Consider the following 20,966-nt stretch of genomic DNA (forward strand, 5'->3'; position numbering starts at 1 on the left):
ACTCGTACGATCGGGAATTCCGTTTCAATAATGCCGAGAGAGGAGAGCGCTACGGAATAGGGTCGTGAACGAACGTGAGTGCTTGGCGAATTTTCAACAAAATGTCAACGCGATGTCTCAGAAGTCCATCGAATTAACCTTTAACTCTTAATGGGGTTTCTTGGAGTCTAAAAGTGCAAGCTTCATTTTCTAAGTTCGCAAAATGAATAAGTTAAAATATCAGTTTCGACAATTTTGAATTCTTCTCTAAACATCTTTAAATATCTGAGGTAATTAATAAAAATAACATTATGTCCAAAAATCAATTTCAAAAATAATAAAAAAAAAAAGAGGAAAAATTCAGTAAAGGTTTTCTTGTGGTGTTCTTGCGGGTTTCAATGTGCAAATATTTAGTACTACAATTAAAATCGAGTTACTGCTCAGCTAGGCTACTATCAAGCGATCGGAACCAAAGGGGTTAATTAGGGGTGATAACCTCGCAGCCGCAGTCGCGCGCGCGCTTCAAAACAGTCGATAAATTTCGATCGCCCGCAATTCTCATCGTCCCATGCGCGATTTCTATTGTCCGCGCGCGCATCGCAGAAATGCGTGCACGCATTGTATCGCCCGTGACATAATTCGCGCGGCAAATAGCGAGCTCAGCCGGCCGGCCGCACCGCAAATTTGCGGAAAATTGCAATCCATTCAACCCGACTCGTGATTGCGCGCGCGTTTTGACAATCTTCGCCGCGTTTGTTTGCGCTTGCACCAAGGCTGCAAAGACAGACGATTTTTTCCACCGTCAATTGGAAAGCGGCGAAGAAAATGGAACTCCGGACAATTGCGCGCGCCGTACTTGCGCGGAATAATAAACAACCTTTATCAATCTTTATCTCGCCGACGACGGAAAACGCGGCGATCGGGAAGCCGCGTATTTTCTGGCAGCGGAACGGAATTCTCGATGACGATAAAAAAAAAAAAAAAAAAAAAAAAGCGCCGGAATTCCGTTCGAAATCAATAAAGTTACCCCTACCAGTCCACGCGAATCGAAATAAAACGACTCGGCGATGTCGCCGAGTGGCGGTGCCGTGTCTTCCGCCCCCCCCCCCTCCTATTCGAAGGGATAAAAGTAGAGGATCTACCTGACTCGCGGCGGCTGTCTTTCATCACATCTCACACGTGTATTTTTTTCTTTCGCAAACACAGCGAATCGCATAATTATTCGCGTTTTAATCGAGCGAAATTGGGAAAATTTATCTCATTCACTTTCGGATCTGATTAAAGCTCGGAGTTCGAGGCTTGTAGTACGCGATACACGAAATGGACAATCTTTTTGATTAATTAATCACTTTTAGTCTCTGTATTTTTTTTTTTTTTACGTGCGCTATCGATAATATTCTGAAACTCGATTGTTCCGACTCTTCTCCTCCCTCGAGCAATGCGTTTAAATGTATTACCTGACGCAGCAGTTAACTAAACTTTAATAGACTAATTATCTCGGCTGCTCTTCAGCCGGTGGAGGATGTTAAGGCTGACGAAATTACGAATAAGTTTTCAGCAAATTGCCAAACAACATTATTCCACGCCGCACCGCTATACAGGCGCCGTATGGAGTTTGCTAAATTTGCTTGCAGGCGGCTAACAGCGGCGGCGGCGGCGGGGAAATATACGGTAAATAAAAATTCTTACAGGCTCGTGTTCCCGATTAATTAACCGGCGCGCGTTATCGCAAAAATCAAACCGATTAAAATCGTATAGAAATACGATGTGCAAAATTTTATCCGCCCAGCTAATTTATAAACGTTTTCAATTAACTTCATCGTTTGAAAATAATTGCAATTTTGCGATAATCGAGTAATTGCAAAAATATATAGCGCCTCGTTAAACAATCGTCACCTTTCCGAAGCGCTGACTCTTCGAACGCACATACGTAAATGATAAAATTGTCGGGTACAAAGTGGAAAAAAAAAAAAAAAAAAAGAAACGATGAATCGCTCGGAGAGAAAAGACGGAAGAAGACTTGCACAAAGTCACAGCACACTCCAACTCCGACTGGAGCATTCACTGATTCGAGGCGGAACAACAAAAGCTCGGTCGGTCGGCTACGTTCGGTTTTGTTTCTCGCGAACACGGAAACGTAACGAGCCACTTGGCCACGTTGCATATTTCAGTCAGCCAACCAAGCCAGGTCGAGCCCTTCGCTCGAATACCCGAATGGGTATGGAGCTCGTTATGTAAAATCGGGGCCACGATGTCGGAGAGGGATCGCTAATTAAAGAGAACTTAATTGTCGTTTTACATCGAGCCGCGCCGCTTTGTTGCCATTCTCCCGAGCGGTAAGGACAAAACGATCTTCCCGCGACTGTCGTCGATACAAACCGGTAAATACCGATAATTCGCGTGTTTCCACACAGCGCGGTGTATACAGCGTCGCGAAATGTTGGTTTAAAAATGTTCGTCTCGATGTACCAGCGGGAAACGAGTTCCCTTGCGAGCGTAATCAAACTGATGAAATAAACGACAAACAAGGTCACTCGAAAGTTTCCAGTTCTGTCTCACTTCGTTAATTTAATATGCGCTTTAAAGTCTATAGACCGATCGCGGTGTTTACATTGACGACGGCGGAAGTTCGTGATCGCCGGTGAGTTGTTAAAAAAATAAAAGTCCCGAGCCTCGCAATGGAGCCTGAATTTACTTTCGAGCTGTGTTGTGCCGTTATTTTCATGTCGTACTAATTGACAGGCTGAACATCCGAGATTCGGTGTGATGACTTACAGCAAAGATGGAAATGTAAAAGGATTCGGATGCCAAAAACAATTTTCTCGAAAACTATATTTCCTTTGATTTTTTTTCTCGCGATTTTTGTCGCGTCCTTTTGCATTTCAAAATTCGCCAACAGCTATTTCTCGCATAGAGTTCTCGCCGAACAAAGAGACTCGTCGCGAAACAACTGCTCGCCGGAAATGTGGGAAGCGAGTTATGTCATTTTACGAGTTGCCAATAATTGTTGAGTGACTCACCTCGCGGAGCTCCTTGATCTTCAGACCTCCTTTGCCGATGATGCATCCAGCCTGACTCTGATGCACCAGCATCCGCACGTCAATCTCGTCGCTGCCATGACGGGAGCCGTTCTGAAATCGTGGAAATTTGAGTACTCTATTTTTGCGATCTGCGTGAGTGCGACAATTGCGCGCAAACTCGCACGCGAAATGAAAACACGCGTACGACTTGGAGGGCGGGACTTTAGGACAGGCGTGGATGAAATTTGCGCGCTTACCTCTTCCAAATTAGGTACGACCTCGTTCAACACTTGCAAAACAGTGGGCAGGTCCGAGCTGATTGTAAGCACCCTAGAATCAGAAGGACTCCCGAAATTATACTGATCTCCACCGCGACATCGTTTCGCGTATACGTGCGCTATTGACCATACAGTCCCGTGCGAATGGCGTTTCGTGCGTACGGAGACGCGATCGCGTGTGTTACATCAACCAGCGATGCCAATCACCCACCCGCCCTTCCCGTTCTGCACTTCGGCGTCACCCGTTAGTGCGCTTTGAATAGCGGGCGTCAATGAAATTCCAACGCTTCCTCGACGGAGGCGGAGAATAATTAAATGTGCGCGCCGGCCGATCGAGGTTGGATGCACGCTAATATGTTGCATTTACTCGTGACGTTCGATTTCCATTATGAATATTTATTATATTTCGCAAGTTGATTTCTCATATTAAATTCGATTTACTGTAATAGAGTTATACGACATAACAACATATAGACACATTTATCAGCGAATAATGCCGCGCGGTGACAACGTCTGCGTATTAAAATCGATAGAAGTTTAATGACATTCGCGTGTGCATCGCGCTCGAAATACCGCGAGCGTTCGCTGTGTACACGATTAAGTAGTGCGGCGTGCACCGCGAGCCAAACACCATTATGTTCCCATCGATCCTAACGCGAAACACCGACCGCTAAATCGACACTGTTCTTTGTTAATAACTGTGTTCAGTAGATTTTCGGATTAGCTCCATCAAAGCGCCCACCATTAATCCTTAATCGCCGAAAATGTATTTCGCACTTTGCAGCAATTACAGGTGTTACAAAGTCAATGTTAAAAGAGTTAATATTAATTAGGGCCTAAACAGATTGCCGAGTGAATTCGCGTTTTTTTTTTTTTTTTTTTTTTTTTTTTTTTTTTCCCACGAGACACGATTCTGCGCGAGCAACGTCGCGGTTTTTGCGAATCGCCAATTCGCGTGCAATCGCGACCAGCGATCGACCGTGAGCACGAACTAGATTCATCCTCGCTGGGGCCGCGGTATTTTCCCGACCTACATCCATCCAGTTTCAATCGCAGCGCGCGATCGGAATGATCGTATTTACGGCCGTCCACCGGAGCGAGTTACCGTACGCGTCGCGAAAAACACCGTCGGTGATACGTGGCGCGGTGGCTCCAATTCGCCGCCGATCCGTTTTTCTTCCGGCCGAATCGCCGTTGGAAAGGGCGATGAATAGTGAGAGAGAGAGATAGAGAGGGAGAGAGAGAGAGAGAAAGAGAGAGAGAGAGAGAGAGAGAGAGAGAGAGAGAGAGAGAGAAAGAGATAAAGAATTATCCGAATATCGCTTTCCTCTCGTAACATCGTGAAGCGCAAAACATTTATTTTTCTTCCGAGATTTGAGACTTTCGACGCGCGCGTTTCGCGAGATAATTTGCTTCTTCGAAATTGCAGTAATTAAAAGATAACGAAATTGATTTTACTTCATTTTTTTTCTCTCTCTCTCTCTATAAGTATATTCAGCTTTTGAGAAGGAAATGGTATTCGAATGTACTTCTTTCCCTCACCAGCTCTCTATGGAGCACGCCGAGAGTCCCCGCTATCATCTCTCGCGATCGAAAGCAAACACGGAACTTTTCGGGACGACGACCGGCACAAATCCACCCCACACAGCTAATACGAGGGGATGGACACGGCGGTCCCTCTTTCTCTCCGTTTCGTCCTTCTTCCTTCCCTCCCGTCCCACGCCGTCCACTCCCATTTTCCTTCCTCGCTATAACGAGCGAAAGCCGCGTATCTTCCATTCGACTGGATATATCGCGGAAATTGTGCACATACTGTCCTCTTTTCAGCGTTCTACCGGTTCCGCGGGAGAAGCATCCGGTTGGCAATTTAACTCCGCGAGTGTTCGAAATTTAATCCGATTTTGTTGAAAATAATTTCCTCTCTACGTTGCACGATTGCAGAAATATCGCCTTGCAACTCCGGCAAATCTCATTTGCAATCCTATGTATTTGAAAACGCAAATGTGTTCATTACGTGTTAATTACATTTATTTGCACACGTGCATACACGAGGCGCTACTGCCTAGGAAGTTCCCAGTCAGCGACATTCTCGATCGTGAAAGCTGCCATCACCAGCTACATACAAATTTTCCTACTTAACCTAGTTCGAGGACAAAACGAGATGGTTGCACCGATCAGCTTCAATTAGCCGGAAACGGCAACGTCCGTTAAAGAAGCCGAGAGAAAGAGAGAGAAAGAGAGAAAGAGAAAGAGAGAAATTGAAATACGTAATTTAGAGTTGCAAGTTAATCGGTGCAACGTCTTCTCTAAAGAATCTAAAACGAGAGGTCACGGCGTTATGATGGTTACTGGGTTGGCTGGTCGAAAGTCACCCCTTCGAGAGAACTGTTGGGGACGCACGTAAACTCGCGAGAGGCTTCAGATTATGACGTTGCAGCGGAAGAAAAGAAAGAGAAAACTATCGGCAGTCGGAGATCTGCACGAGCTACTGGACTTCATAGCGCATGAAAAGCGTTAGGGAGCGGTCGAACAATTCTAGGTCTGATGGTTGAATGTTTTATCGGGAGTTACGGCTTCGTGGGAAGCGTAGAGCGATCCCTGCGATATTTGCAAGGAATTCGATTCGATTTTACGCGCGTCACGATACATCGACGACGATCAAGTACTATTATTGCGCAAGGAAAATATCGAGTGTGAAAAAAAGCTAATAAAGTTTACTTAAACAGTTAATCAAATGATGAACAAGTCTTTGATACTCCAAATTCTATTTACGCAAAACCTTTCGCTTTCGATTAATCGACCGGCATCAACTTGCACCGAGCACAAATGGCGTCAATGGCGATCATCATCAATTGTCGCGCGGGTCACTCGAGCTCTTTCTCGACTTCAAAATCCTTGATCACAGCGCACCGGCGAAATACTCGGGCCGAAACGTACGTTCCATGAATGGAGATCGCATTAAGAGCATCGCTTCGAGGAGCTTTATCGCTGGTGATAAAAAAATTTATAGCCGTCCCAGGACGAAGATATATATTTGCCGAATAATACCCGCGTGTGCGCGCCGCACGGTATAATTTCTCAGGAGAAGAGAGAACGAACGACGGATGTGTATCGAAGTGTGACGCATCTAATGTAATCGTCGATAATCTCGAGAAGTAAAAAAATCGAGTGCAATAACCGTGACTTTATTGCGTAAATTTAGGTCAGCAAGTCGAAGTGTTCCCTTTTTCTTTTCTCCGGCGCGGATTCGCATAGGCGCGCGGCGTTTAATCCACAGCGAAGTGTTGGTAATGACTTTCGACTTGGCGAGTTAATTAATCCACGTCGGAATATTTTCTAATGGGACAACCACTTGTCGGGGACGAAATATCTAAAGAGTGAAGGCGTTTTGTCGCGTTGAAAGTGCTGCTCTCCAAACTCGGAGCGTGACAGAATGACGTAAGACTTGTCATTCTGACGATTTGAAATCTAGTTCACGCTTTATTTTTAATTCTAGCAAAAACAAACGAGACACTTCTCTACGGTTCACTTTACGTATATAAAACTTGATATTATAATGTCTAGTGTTTCAACGCGATAACAACACCTCGAGTTACAACCCTTTAACACTGATCCGGCCGTACGGCCGTGTGCGTCACATACCACATATTAGCTTCCGTGTTAGCCACATATTACAGACACCGTTTAGAACATATCCCCGACATCGTACGTGTGTGTATATAACGTGTATGGGTGTCGAGTGATATCGCACACGTCTTATTACGTGGCGCTTACGCAGGAAAAACGAAAAAAATAAAAGACGAGAAGGATAGCACGTGAGAAAGAAAGGGGGAGAAAGGAAGAGAGAGAGAGAGAGAGAGAGAGAGAGAGAGAGAGAGAGAGAAGTGAATGTCGACTTTGCAGCTTAGAAAATCAGCGAAATCAGCGAAATCTTCGTACGCTAATTAAAGTGCATCCGATCCGTTTCCGTACAATCGCCCGCGCGCATCGGGTGCGTGCGTAAATTGAAAACTGCAAAAATAAAAGAACTTATAAAAAATTTGCAAAAAATTCACGTGTCCTTGCGTCGCACAGTTTACCGGGTGCGGAGAAACGCGCATCCGGCGGATTGCAAATTTCACGAACAATTTAATACTGCAATCGCCGATGACACATTGGCTTGTTTCTCTGAAATGGCTTTTAATTGGTTTTTTCCCACTGCGATTAGTTCAGCAGGAATGAATTAAATCGAGTCAGCCTCGCGCGAAGTGGCAGGGTGGGAGAGGACGCTGCGTTCCAGCGCGGCGGCAATGCACAAGCGATTCATGCAGACCGCGTGCCAACCGGCAGGTGCAGTCACGGGCCGCATCCACCGCCGGCGGCTTTCACTCGCGCGGCCACGGTTTCTTAGCCGAAGCCATGCAAGGAGAAACGCGTCGCTCTTTAAGAGAGTGCTTAAAATCTATCGGTCTCCTCGCGACGTCGGCAAATCAAGGAGAAACAACTTTTTCTCGCAAGCAACTTAAAAATTACTTGAAATTTCATAGTACATTGTAAAAATGTGTAAAAATATACTGTCGGAATCCCTCGCTCCTTTCTGTGCGACGAAAGAACGCGCGTAAAAAAAATGAAATGTTAATAAGTGAGAAGAAAGTAAAAAACGCGGAAGTAGACTACGTACCGGACGGACGGTCCTGCAATACGTAATATACCGATAGAAGGAAAAGACGATCTCACAAAAAGATTGATTAACAGAAATAGACAGATAGACGGACAGACAGATTTTCTAGACAGATAAATAGATAATTAGATAGTTAGACAGACAGAGGAAGAGAAACAGAGAGAGAGAGAGAGAGAGAGAGAAATAGTAGTACAATAGATTACGAAAGGTGGAAAGTAGCGGTGTATATAGAGTATACAGAAAGAGATTCGTTGCTCGCCAGGTTTCCGCAGGCGCTTTAATAAGGTACCTCGTAATTAGAGACAAAGAAAAATAAGAACATTAAGTAGTTGGTGTTGGTCATTACCGTTCGGGTCCGGGGCAATCGGGTACAATGATTGAGGCTTTGTACTGTCGATTGGGCCGTGGTGGTTGGTGGTTGGTTCATTGGTGGTTGGTTGGTGGTTGTTGTCGATTGTTGGTAGGGTCGTGGTGGTCCATTTGCCGATCGAGTCGGGGTCCGTCGTTCCGGGCAGGGCAACGGCAGGGCAACGGCAGGGCAACGCCAAGGGGGCAACGCCGGGGTTGGGGCGGGGCCAGGGCACAAACCATCAACCAAGTTAGACAATCACGTCTGAACGGCTGGATTAATTCGCGGCTTAATCTCCTAACCCCCTTTTCCTTCCACCCACGCTCCGCTCTACGCGCTAACACTGTAAACCCACCCGTGTCTTTTCCCCCCCCCCCCCCCCCCCCTTCCCTCCCCCACACCGTCCCACGCGTCGCTCCCACCGACCTCCTTTCGTCGCCGGATCGGGCTGCGAATGGGCGAGAAAAATATTGGCGAGTCGAGTAACGAAAATCGTGTGAAGAATTGATAGCTCGTTTTATCTTGCAGCGTTGCGGTATAGTTATAAAAAAGTTATAATAAAAAATAGTTATAAAAAAGATAAAGTTATAATAAATAATTAGAAATGTTGATTTCAATGCAATCTTTTCCTCTATTTATTTCAATTTGATTTCAACTGAAAAGAAAGGATCTGAGGATCAACTTTGAAATTGGCATTTTTCGTGTCCAGCGCACACAAGTCCACGATTATTCGATTTGAGTTTTAAATCTTAAAGAATTGCTGATTCTTTCACGATCGTAATACGATTGGCAAGAACTTGCGAAGGTACGGCACGACATTGTGGTTTCTTTCTTCAAGGAAATGTTTGGTCGACAGAGGTACTTGTATCATCTCGGCGAAGACCGCGAACCAGTAGTATTCCCCCCCATCTTACCCCCCCCTCCCCCTGTAGCCATTAAGAATTCTGAAGACGCACTCGAATAATTTTCCTCTCCCGGCGCGGCAGTTAATTGACGTCACTCTGTCTGCTCCATAGCGGGCCCTGAGAATATTTCAATTGCTAACGAAGTGCGCTAAACGCCGTTAATCAAGCAAGTTTTTAATATTTAAACGAAGAGGTCTATTAAACGTCCTGTATAACTTGCGGGTGAGAGCCCCGGCTCGTAACTGATAACCGTTCAGAAAGTTTTATCGACGTAAGTCCGAAAGTTTCGCGAAGAAGCGAGAACGCTCTGCGATAGTTTGCCGCGAGTTTCGTCGTGAATGGAAATAACTTCGCCGTTCGTTCGTCCGATGGGCAGACGAAAAATCGCCGTAACGTAACAACGTTCCGTGTTTCCTCGATCATTCTTTCCGAGAAAAATAGCAATCATCTGTATTCGCGTGCCGCAACAATCGTGTGCGACGTGAAGCTCTATCTTTGTCCCGAATTTGTCAATTGCGCGCGAGTTTCTCGTTTCTCGACACGATTCCCCAATATTTTCCTACACACAATCAAAGCAGCCCTCGTAACATCAAGCGCTCTGTCGCCTGTAGAAGTTTGCGAAGCGTCCGCGCGCTCGAGCCATGAAACTCCACAAAGCGGCGGGGGATTTCGCGTAGAGAGTGTCCCGTAGAAAGCCGCCAGGAAGGCAGCGCAAACTGGAAATGAATCGCTGAGAGAAGTTCTCTTCGGCAATTCTCTCGGTTACAGCACACTTTGGGAATAACGGTCAAGCGCGTGGATTGCGCCACTTATCAAAGAAGTTAAATTTTAAATCAGAATTTCAATATTATTTTACAGCATTGAACAAACTTTTCAAGGTACAAAATTAATTAAATGCCAAATAACCATCGTACTGATAATTACAGCACTCCCTCCACGCGCGCGCGTTTGGCGTATAAAATATCGTATCAATTTCCACTGATTAAGAGCGAAAATCGATAGACTCTAATACGGCTAATAAATCTGATAATATTCCGCGTCTGCAAATTCCAGAGCATTTTATACGCTCCACGGGAGCGCTTCCGGGATCCATGTTTCATAATCATTTCAACTAAAATTCATCAATGACCACTCCCAAAGTGCTGTGTATCCAATTTTCCGTCTTGCAGCACGCAGCCGCGTGGAATCTCGGAGATGTTTGAACGCTGCTCCAGCGGCACCGTGAATCACTCTCGCGCTCTTTTCCGTTTATTCGCTGGAAGACGCGGACCGTGGCGTGACCTATCGATAGAAGGACGCGTACGTGTCGACAGGTCCATCGCGAAAAGCCAGTACACATCCGAGCGAAGAACGTGCGTGCAACGACGGATTGGAGATCGTGCTTTGCCCGCCGGCGTGTCAAACCGTGCCGGAGGTGATTTGCGACGACGTCACAACCGCACGACTAAAGAGCGACATTTACGCGATTAACGCGACACCCTCTCTGTCCCCCCTTCCCCCTCACCTCCGAGTGCACTTTAACATCGCAGCTCGATACGATGGCTGAAGTTGCGCACTCGAAAACCCCCGTTGAAGGCCCCCACCGTGACTTGGAGATGATAATGTAAGTAATATAATAGTGTAATCGTATCGCGGAATTTATTGGCAATTACGAGCGTGCGATACGAAGGACACGGTTATGGTGTACCCCCTTCAGCTATTTCACGAGCGGAGGTGTATATTATCGATACGTTATCGCAAAACATCGAATTACATTTATGGTGAAATTTAAGTAACAGCGAAACCGGCAGATATCTTCGCGGGGAATAATTACTTTTTTGGAAGGAAAGTCTTGTTCGTTATTCTAAGAAAATTTAACAACTTCGCGTGTTAAATAATCGATATCTGCCGATTTCGCAGCGATTAATAGAGTTGCGATAATTCGCCGTTGCATTATTTAATATCGAAGACTTCGACTGACTAATCGGCTGAATTGATTGTGAGTCACAACGCTGGAGACAAGATGATTCTAACTCGCGTACGTTAAATATTTCTACCGCACATTCATGTACGTCATTTGGTTCAAGCAGGGAGACAAATTCTGGTCGCTTGTTGAAGCACGATCGAGAGAGAAAGAGAGAGAGAGAGAGAGAGAGAGAGAGAGAGAGAGAAAGAGAGAGAGAGAGAAAGAGAGAAAGAAGAGACTCGAACGTGAGTCTAATGCGACGTTAACGTTGCATAAAAATAGCATGATGTATCGATCACGCACACGAAGACGAGAGAATTCGTCCGCGCTCACCTCACCGTGTCATCGGCGTTTCGTAGTGGAACGAGTTCGCTCGCCATCGATCATTGCGGAAGGTGTAACTTTCGCGTGTCGCTTTTAAAATACGGCGCGTGAAATAAAATCGAAGCGCGAGAGCGGAGGATCGAAGCCGAAGCTCTCGTGTAACCAAGAAATAACGAATGTCTCATGAAATATTGATATAAGTGTATGAACGCGAGATATGCGAGAAGACGTGGGAAGCGCCAGAGCTTCCCTGCGCTTCAGGAACCAAATGCATAATGAAGCTACGTACGGATAACGCGCGGGATGCCTTTGGAGAACGGGACGAGTGCCTGGCGAAACAAATTCCCGCGACAAAGCCTTTTATACGCGCCGCTCCCGCTGTACTTTGCTCTTTAGGAAAATTACATAAATTTTCATATTAAACCTTTACCGCGCGCCGTAATGATATAAACCGTAATCATCTTAGGCTCAAACAAATTTAAAGGCCTCGAGGGGCTGAAGAGTTCATTACGTTACAGGCACTCGTGTCATCGATCCGCAGACAGAAATGCATAAAGAAAAGGAAACAAATGCAAGCCGCGCTTCCTTCATCGATAAGCAACCCGACAAAAGTCGCCGAAAAATAGGTGAACGGAACAAAAATGACTCTCAATCAACTGAAAATCCGACATGTAATTAGACGTAAATACGCGCGCAATCGAAAGATCGGAAAAACACTTCATAAACAAAGAGATATGTACACGATTCTGAGATTGTTTTTACGATCTTCTGCTCAATTATTCGTACGATCCTCGTCTTCTACCGTCTCGCTCGCGCTTGCTTCCAGCGAGAAGCTTTCGCGAGAAGACAAACGAAGACAGGAACGAAACTATTCGGCGTAACTATTCGAGTCCAGGCTCAAAAGCTTACCTGACTTCTGAGTTTGGTGATGTTCTGGCCGCCCTTGCCAATTATCGAACCGGCAACCTGTAACAAAAGATAACCGAATTTAATAGGTGACGATAGGCTACTCGACCGAAATGAATATTTTCAATCCTTTAAAGATACTTTCGGCGGCGAAAGTGCCGAATCGTGAGAGTAATGCAAATATTTAATATCAAAAATTTAATATCTAAATATTTCCATTGAAATTACGGTACGTCAGGACCGGGCACATTTAATCTTTCACACACAATATATCTCTTTACTTTTTGTAACATTTCAACTAAGCAGATATTTCGCCGAGGGCGCAACCGGCAACAGCAAATATTTAATAAGCGGAAAATCTGGAGGTGAAATAATCCGCTTCGGGATATAACGAGGATGAAATACGGAAATTCCCTTCTCCTGTCACGCACCCTGATTACACCAACATTTCGCTTTCTCTAAACCCGATCCGATGCTCGCGATAAAAATTTTACGTCCACTCCTAATTGGGCATTTAATTTTACCGCAGCGGACTTCCGACGTACGTCCGATGCGCGACCTCATCTGTTTCTCGTTGAATCGCAAAGTAATTTACAGTTTGCTGCGGCGAAGAGATGTGATCTTATTAAATTTTGTAACGCGAACGCAATGTTAAGTTTCGTAATGCTGCGCGTATTTCATGTGGAGAGTCACTTTTAATGGCAGATTCACCGTGTTCCGACAGCTAATTAAATGAGCTCCAGTATTGTCCAGCAATTAACACTTTCTCTTACGCGAGAAGGTGCGCCAAGGACGCGCTTCGATGCACACAAACAACGGTGCGCGTGTTATGACGCGGGAATGCGGCTATGCAGTCATTTTCATCGTGACGATGCGACGCATCCATCTTTCGCTCGGGAAAATAGAAATTCGCAGACGGAAGGAATGACGCGAGGAATCTCCGAGATACTCTATAATGTATGTACATATAAACATTTCTGGAAAGTTTTCCTAAACACAGCAGAGCGTGAAAACGCTCGTACATTATAAAATATCGTTCAAATATGAAAGAAACAACGAGCTTGCGCAGAATTGAAAATTTAATTCTTTACATAATTCGAGTTTTCCAGATCAGTGCATTATTATCGAGCACAAATCTGTACAATTAAATTCATCACGTTAATTAAATATTTCAAGGGGAAAAGAATTAAAAATATCTAGCCAAATATAAAGAGAATACGAATTACAGAGAGAAATTGAAAAATATAAAAATTATTAATATAATAAATGTATAAAAATAAATGTACAAAAATATGAATTTTTCAAACAATTCCGAATAATGTGCGACTATAACAAAGCTATTTCAAAAGCAATAGCACCATGCAGTGAGCAAACCTATCGCTACAACTGGCGAAGAAAACTATTTTCCCCAAAAGCTGCGCAAGTTTAGCGTCTTCTCTTGAAGACTGCAGTATTAGTAACGCCATACTCCGCGCGATTGTCCCTGACATACCATGCACCAATGACGGCACGCGATGATATCGTCGATTACGTAGCGGATGGTTCGACCGCGATCGAGCGCGACGGACGCATGTTCGTGCTCGACCGCCTGGATCGCAATAAGGCGCCCTCGCGGCGCCGATTAAATCGCACACCGGCGCGCACCACCACCTCGACGGTGGTGCACACGTTGTTGTTGTCCATTACGAAATTAACAGGCGCGATCGTACCAGGGCCGTCTGTAATGATGTCACGTACGCCGACGGCTTCGCGCAGCAACCCTGACGCGAGCGTCAAATCCGCAAAACCCTGCCCACCCCCTCCTCCATTTGTCACAGATAACTCGCCGATAATTAAGCCAAGTAAAAAACAGCCGCGTACTATAACTCACAGATAACTCGCGCGCCGGATATCATTTCACGCGGCGCTGGCTTTTTTCGGACGCTCGCGTGTCGGCGGCGCGTGATGACGGCGCACGCTAATCTGCGCTGCCACGTGACGATCGGTTATTCAATTCAATTAAGCTTATTAAAGCGCGTGAGGCGCAAAAGATTTATAGGATTATGCTAAGTATACAGCAAACCGTAATTATTTTGAATAATTGAATAACCTATGTCGCGAATTATAAGCTCGTTTTGCAAAACTGCGCGTTTTATCAGCCGCGAGCGAGTCAATTTGAAAAAAAAGCAATAATACGCCGGAGAAATATGAGGAAAAAAAACCGTCGCTCGACGTTTAGTTCGAAACGTGTTTCGTGATAAAATCTTCGTCGGCGATTCCCGCCGAAAATACATCGAACAAAAGGGAGCGCAAGAAACGAGAGTGCTTTACTGCTCCCTTCAATATTCTCAATGCTACAATCAATCACTACCGAGCGAAAGGAGGCACAGATAGACCTTCGATTCACGATATTACTTCTCTCTCGATGCCCTCGAATTGCAGACGGCCGTTGCAATCGCGATATTCGCCGCTTACATCTTATTGTACCGCGCAGGAAGCGGTGGCGCAAGAAAATATCCGCCCAGCCGAGAAACATCCGGCCGAACGAGGCGTATTGGCGGTGAAGATGAAAACCTACAGCACGCCGACGCCGCAGCCTCGGCGCTAAAAGATTCACAGTCTTTGTCTTACAGAAGATTGCACGAATAAAAATGGAATTCTCGTCAGTTCACCGAAACTTATCGTATCGATACGTTTCGCGAATTCGATGAGATTTCCCGCGAGGTGAAAGAAAGCGGCCAGGAGAAACCGATAACGGTCCGTCGAGCGTGGCGACAATGACCGGAAGCGCTCCGGTTTGTTCCACGATGAAGCGGACGTGCGGTCCCGTGTTGCGCATATGAGAGCCGTTATCGTCTCTCACTCGCCACCATTCGCGACACAATGCTCGGCGAAAAGAGTCGGGTTGAAGAACACGCGTGACTAGAAAATACAGTGACCCAGTGGCGAGCACGTGGGAAGCATGATCGACGTGTTTGTCCACATTGTGCGGCAGAACGCACATTGTACACTCGGCCGAAAGAGACGTTTTGCCGGTTCCGTCGATGTTTTCGACACAAGAAAAAAAATATGAACGACACTGTTTTCGCGTTATTCAAAGGATGCAAGTGTTAACCCGACAAAATGGTTATCATTTCAAAAACAGAAGAAAATTTATCTCGAAACAATTGTAATTAACAAGATTCATAGGGTTTCCTAAATCCAAAAACTTGAATTTTGTCCACCCACATCCAGCTCTTATTTGTTGAATAATTAAAACTATTAATTTCAATATTTCTATCGTTTCTATCTCGAATAATTAAGACAAAAGCAATTATTTATGACGTGAAAGATAAGAAACTTGAAATCTCTCGACACCGGTGTATCGATCTTTTCCACGTCACTAGTTAGGGGTTAAGCTTGGGATGATAATTTTATGGCGTATCGATCGGCAACACTTACCTTGCTCGGGATGAGAAGACGGAGTTCATCGTCAAATGCCTGTCGGTAGCGTTTGTGGGGGCTCGTTGGACCCCCGGAAGCTGTCATGGCGCCGGCCTCGGCTTCTCTCTTCATTATATCTGAAACAGACAGATAGGAGTCTCTCGTCAGAAAATGCGTCTCTTCTACCGTATCGCGAATCTCGTTTCGCAAACGCGAACAATGAAGCGCGGTTTATGCGGTCGTAATCAAGCTACCATGGCTTTTATCATAATTCAGAATATCGTCTGCGACGCACAAAGCACGGCGTGCCCCGTCGAGATTATGGATCGTAAAGCTGCGATAAATTAACATATGCTCCCGATTTCGTTGACAGTCGCGTGGCCACAGTCGCGGGGCTTCCTTCACAAAAAAGAAACCCGCGCGGGCGGGTGCAATAAAAAGCAGAATACACGCACTAAAATGGTTTTCCCATTCCGGCGACGTAATTAAGGTAAATGAGGCGATTTAACGGACAATGAATTATCATGCTGCGCGCGCACACAGGGTCTATTCAGTTCTATAACGCGTGCTAATGTATATGAATTTATGCGGCAGGATATCTCGTCAAAACAGATCGATGCTTCGAGAAGTGGTCGTCGTTTTATAATATATTGAATATTTTCAAATTTTAGTAACAAATTGCGTAACAAAATATATGTCCGGGCGCAAGTGGAAGGAAAATAGGCAGATGTTTTAATGAAGCTGATAAGCCGGTGCCACGGTTAATTGGCGATAAACCATGTTGGAAATATCTGCGGAATGATAAACCCCGACGGGATTAGAATTTAATTATTTCCACCTTCGCGCCGCCATTGCCGCGGGACGCTTTAAAATAGAAGCGACGATTAATTCTCCGCCGACCGCGATAATTCTTTCCTACGTGCGTCGGGTGCCCCTCACACAGGGTTGCGCACCGCCGAAGATTCATTGCTCAATTAGAGATTTAGCGCAGCTCCTCCGAGTCGCCGCAGGCGTAAACGCGGGGTCTGCCGTAACCCCTTAATTTCTTCGCCGTGACATAGAAGGTTAAATTGTTAATACATCGAGATTCCCGCGTTCGTTAACGCGAGCAAACTTCCCCGAAACATGGCGCATTCAGGGATAAATTAATAAAATAACAAATTTTTGTAGCGCGAAAATTTCGCACAGCCACTTCCACGCTTTAAAAATAAACCTACTTTGTGCTTTATATAAAAATAAATTCACTGAATATAAAAGCCGATAAAGTTTATTCTTTGCTATTGGGAATTAAAATATAACCGAACAAACGTTAATACTCTCCGATCCACTCCGTTGAAATTGCAATTACATGTTATTGATACGTTTATGCATTTAGCAAATGATAAAATCAAATTTTGCCGAAATCAATAGAGACTATGTATTTAAATTGACACAATAATCGCTGTTTATCTGCTCACCAGTCCAGAATATTTAACGTAATACGATTGAATCGCGAATAATTAATTACATAATCAGTCTGTTTGATCAAAGAACAGCGAAGCTAACCGCACACAATGGCGTACAGTTCTCCGGTAATCGCACACGACTAGAAATATCCCCCCCCCCCCTCTCTCGCTCGTAATGCCGCAACCATAAGCTTCGTTAACCAAACTCACGTACGCGGCTCGTGTCCCTGAAATGTTCGAATAGATGAACCAGTTGTTTCAAAACTTCGCCGTATGAGATTGCGAGGCCATCATCCCGAAAAGAAAACGAAACGAAAACGTAACACCGACGCTGGCTACCGACGACCATTTGTCGGCTATATCGCGATAGCGCACGTTTAGCATAGAAATCGCAGCAACATGCGCGGCATACGAAAGCACGGCTCGACAATGGGAACATCGTAATATAAGGTTACAGGCAGTTACAGAAAGAATGCAAAAACTCGCGCGGCATATTTTCTTCAGGTAGCGTGTCGCGCGTGTACGGATGCGCGTGAATATCGATTTCATTATATTGTAATAATAGAATTTAAAATATTACGTAAAATATTAGCGCGACCGTTTAATTTGTTCTCATCTCGCCGGCTCTGTGTGTTGGTTAAAAAAAAAAATATTCACTTTGTTTTTCAATAAACATCTATTTTTTATACGCATCTTTTATTTCTTTTTATTCGCATCGAAATTCTGCAAAACTAATTTCACACACAACGCTTTGTAAAATTATTTGATTTTGTATGTAAGCTTGTCTACAAATATGCAGATCCCCTCCGCTGCATACAGAACAATTGTATTCAACAGTTTCCTGAAAATTCTCGAATTAGCTGTTTTTTTTGTTTTTTTTTTTTACAGCTCTACACGCTCTCGCGGATCGTGGCGTAACGTTAACCACAGTTTTAAAGCCGTGACGTGGCAGTAAAGCGCACTCTTTGTACTCGGTGAAGTATGCAAACCAAATATGCAAACGAAACGTACGGACTGAACTGGGTCGTACACGTCGCACTCGAGACCGAAGCCGATTATAAAGCACGCGACCGTATGACAAAGGAGCTAAGCTCAATTGGTTTTAATCGCGCTCATATTGGACAATCGCGTTAAAGTGCGCACAGATCGAACAGATTCCGCGGATAATACCGTCCCGCGTGGAAATAATCGTTACGAGAGATTCGAGTAAGCAATAATTTTTTATTTTCTTTAATAATTCAAACACCGATCGCGCTGAGAACGGGAGAACGTCGGGACGCTCTCATCGGCAGATATCATGGAAATTTTCCTGCAGCTCGATTGCCCTTGTTTACGGAGAATGCGCGTATTTACGATCGCGTAAAAGCGAACATCGGTCGCAATTCGCGGGAAACAAGCGACAAACGCGCGGCAATTATTATTTTCTTGCCGCGGGAGAATCGTAATGCACCGCGCGGGGAGATTGAGGGTACAGTCCGCGGGGTTAATAACAATGTCGAGATGCAAATGGAAATTAAAGCGACGCGGCGCGGTATCTAGATGTCGTGTGTGTATGTGTATGTGTGTGTGTGTGTGTGTGTGTGTGTGTGTGTGTGTGTGTGTGTGTGTGTGTGTGTGTGCATACGCACGCGATGAAAAAGCGGGACGGCGGAATCGATACCGCCACCCAGTAGATACCGGCACGCAACGTTAATAATTTACCGCAACTATTCCGCGACGAAAGGGCGCCCCCGTCCGACTCGCGGCCGACTTTATCCCTTATCCTCCTTTCCTCGCTACGACGCGCCCGGAATAGCTCGAACGGAACGCACAAAAATATCTCCGACGTGAGCGACATTGATTGGAAATTGTCGCGGAATTGCTTGGCCATCACGTGCGATGTGAAATCTTTTTGCGACATGCAAAGTATCTCACCCTAATTTCCCACATCGCTCGCGTCACTCTTCGGGATTTCTAAAAAAAATTAAAAGTATGAAAGAGCTAAGGGCCAAAGCTGGATGTTCGTGCCTAATTGTAAGTGTGAATGAAATTTTATTCACAATGTACGTTTCGTACCTGCCATCCTCAGCGAATAACAGATTTACAAAACGTGATGCGGCACTCAACATAAATGTGTAAAAGTGAATTTAAAAAAACACGTTATCGTTCGTTTGAGAAAATATTTAATAAAAATGCCTCTCGCCAAGCGTCATTCGCGGAATTACATTTTTTACTTCGTCTACGGTGCGGCCATCGATCCACGATAGGTGCGTGACCGCACTTCTCGTGACGTGGGCCGAAAAAGTCTCCTCGCCACCCACCCCCAAAGGCGAAGGGGGGAGGAGGGCGGCTTCGTCGTGTGGTCGGAAAAGAAATCAAATGACGAAATGATAGAGCACGGCGATCGATTGTGCGCGCACGCGTGTGCATGTGTGTCCGTGTTGTCTCACTTGTATGCAAAAAGAAGAGGGAAGTTAAGGGAAAAAAGACAGAAAACAGCGCAGACGAGCGGGGTGAGACACGTGGGAGGGCGAGCTGGAAAAAGGGGCGTCGCTGAGTCTACGGCACTGGCATAGCGTGAGGCGCCTGAAAGTCCACTCTCGGCAGGAGTGCAGCGACTAACCAGTCCGCACGCTAATCCATAAGCGATATAGCGGCGCGCGAAAGAAGAAGAAACGGAAGAGGGGGACGTGCAGCGATCGGAGGAAGAGGAGGACGATTAACCCTTCGATATATATTCTATATATATATATATATATATATATATACACACACACACACACACACACACACATATGTGTGATGCTCCATTTCGATAATGCGGTCATTACGCGAGATTAAACTCATTTCAAGTGCATCTTTTGTTTCTCGGTGATCCGATAATTGGGTCGGCAGCGATTTACGGCGAGTTCGGCCGTTCGAGTCCTTCGAACACAAATATCTCGCTCGTGTTTTTCTGCACGGTACCAATTTGGGGATATAAAGTGAGCAATTTGTCAAAATTAAACGATCGTTTCGCGCCGCTTCGTGAAAAATAGCGCGATCCTTTTTGATATCGCGAGAGAAAATATATATTTTCAAGTGCAATAAATGCACATTGTCTATTAGCTTTTCGAGCACCCTCGAAACTTCGATTTAGGGTTGCTATCCAAACTGACTCGCACGCACGCACACACACCGTTACATGCCGTGCTCTTTAACCGCGTATCACGAACCACGCTCAATTAAAACAAGTAGATACCATAGTAACCTGATTAACCAAACTATCGGTGAAGTTTCGCGAGAGAAGCATACCGGATGAAATGTAATCAGTTCGATGTTATAACGCCGCGCCTGTACTTTCGCTCGCTGCCGCGTAATTACGTTCAGATTTATGAAGAGAGTTCCCCTGGTTAAAAATAGAGAAAAAAAGAGAGGAAAGAAAGAAGGAAGGGGGAGAAGAGTGTCGTAAGCTGGAGCAGTGTATTGACAGAAATATCACCGAGTTAAACGACCGATCAAACTATTTCAGATGGCAGACGGCAAATAATTGCGGCGGACGGCACGACGCCGGCAATCTCTCCCGGCGTCGTGAAATTTGCACGACGCGATTACCACGCGGAAGTATCGGATATCGATATATTTCGTTCGATAGATTCTCGCAAGACTTAAAAAAAGCTTTGCATATTTTTCCCCCTAATTTCTAATTCCTTTTTCCCAAAAGTATCCGGAAGCATGCGGAAGATCGAGACACGACAAAGCATACGCTTGTGTGCGAGAGATTGGGGGGGGGGG

The 20,966-nt window shown here is 45.2% G+C and overlaps 1 protein-coding gene across 8 annotated transcripts in view; it reads right to left on the minus strand.

Annotated features, from left to right (window-relative positions):
* The window catches only part of HnRNP-K (Heterogeneous nuclear ribonucleoprotein K), an 89,207-nt gene that overhangs the window by 33,055 nt on the left and 35,186 nt on the right, over window positions 1–20,966 (minus strand). For all 8 annotated transcript variants that reach the window (XM_067346952.1, XM_067346950.1, XM_067346955.1 and 5 more), the window contains 5 exons: window positions 15,787–15,905; window positions 12,370–12,426; window positions 8,284–8,327; window positions 3,257–3,329; window positions 3,000–3,110 (listed from right to left, as the gene is read on the minus strand). In XM_067346952.1, coding sequence (XP_067203053.1) covers window positions 3,000–3,110; window positions 3,257–3,329; window positions 8,284–8,327; window positions 12,370–12,426; window positions 15,787–15,900 — 399 coding nt within the window. In that variant the 5' untranslated portion in view covers window positions 15,901–15,905. The remainder of the gene's footprint in view (window positions 1–2,999; window positions 3,111–3,256; window positions 3,330–8,283; window positions 8,328–12,369; window positions 12,427–15,786; window positions 15,906–20,966) is intronic.

This window comes from Linepithema humile, chromosome 1 (assembly GCF_040581485.1).
Source record: "Linepithema humile isolate Giens D197 chromosome 1, Lhum_UNIL_v1.0, whole genome shotgun sequence".
Taxonomy (NCBI): Eukaryota; Metazoa; Arthropoda; class Insecta; order Hymenoptera; family Formicidae; genus Linepithema; species Linepithema humile.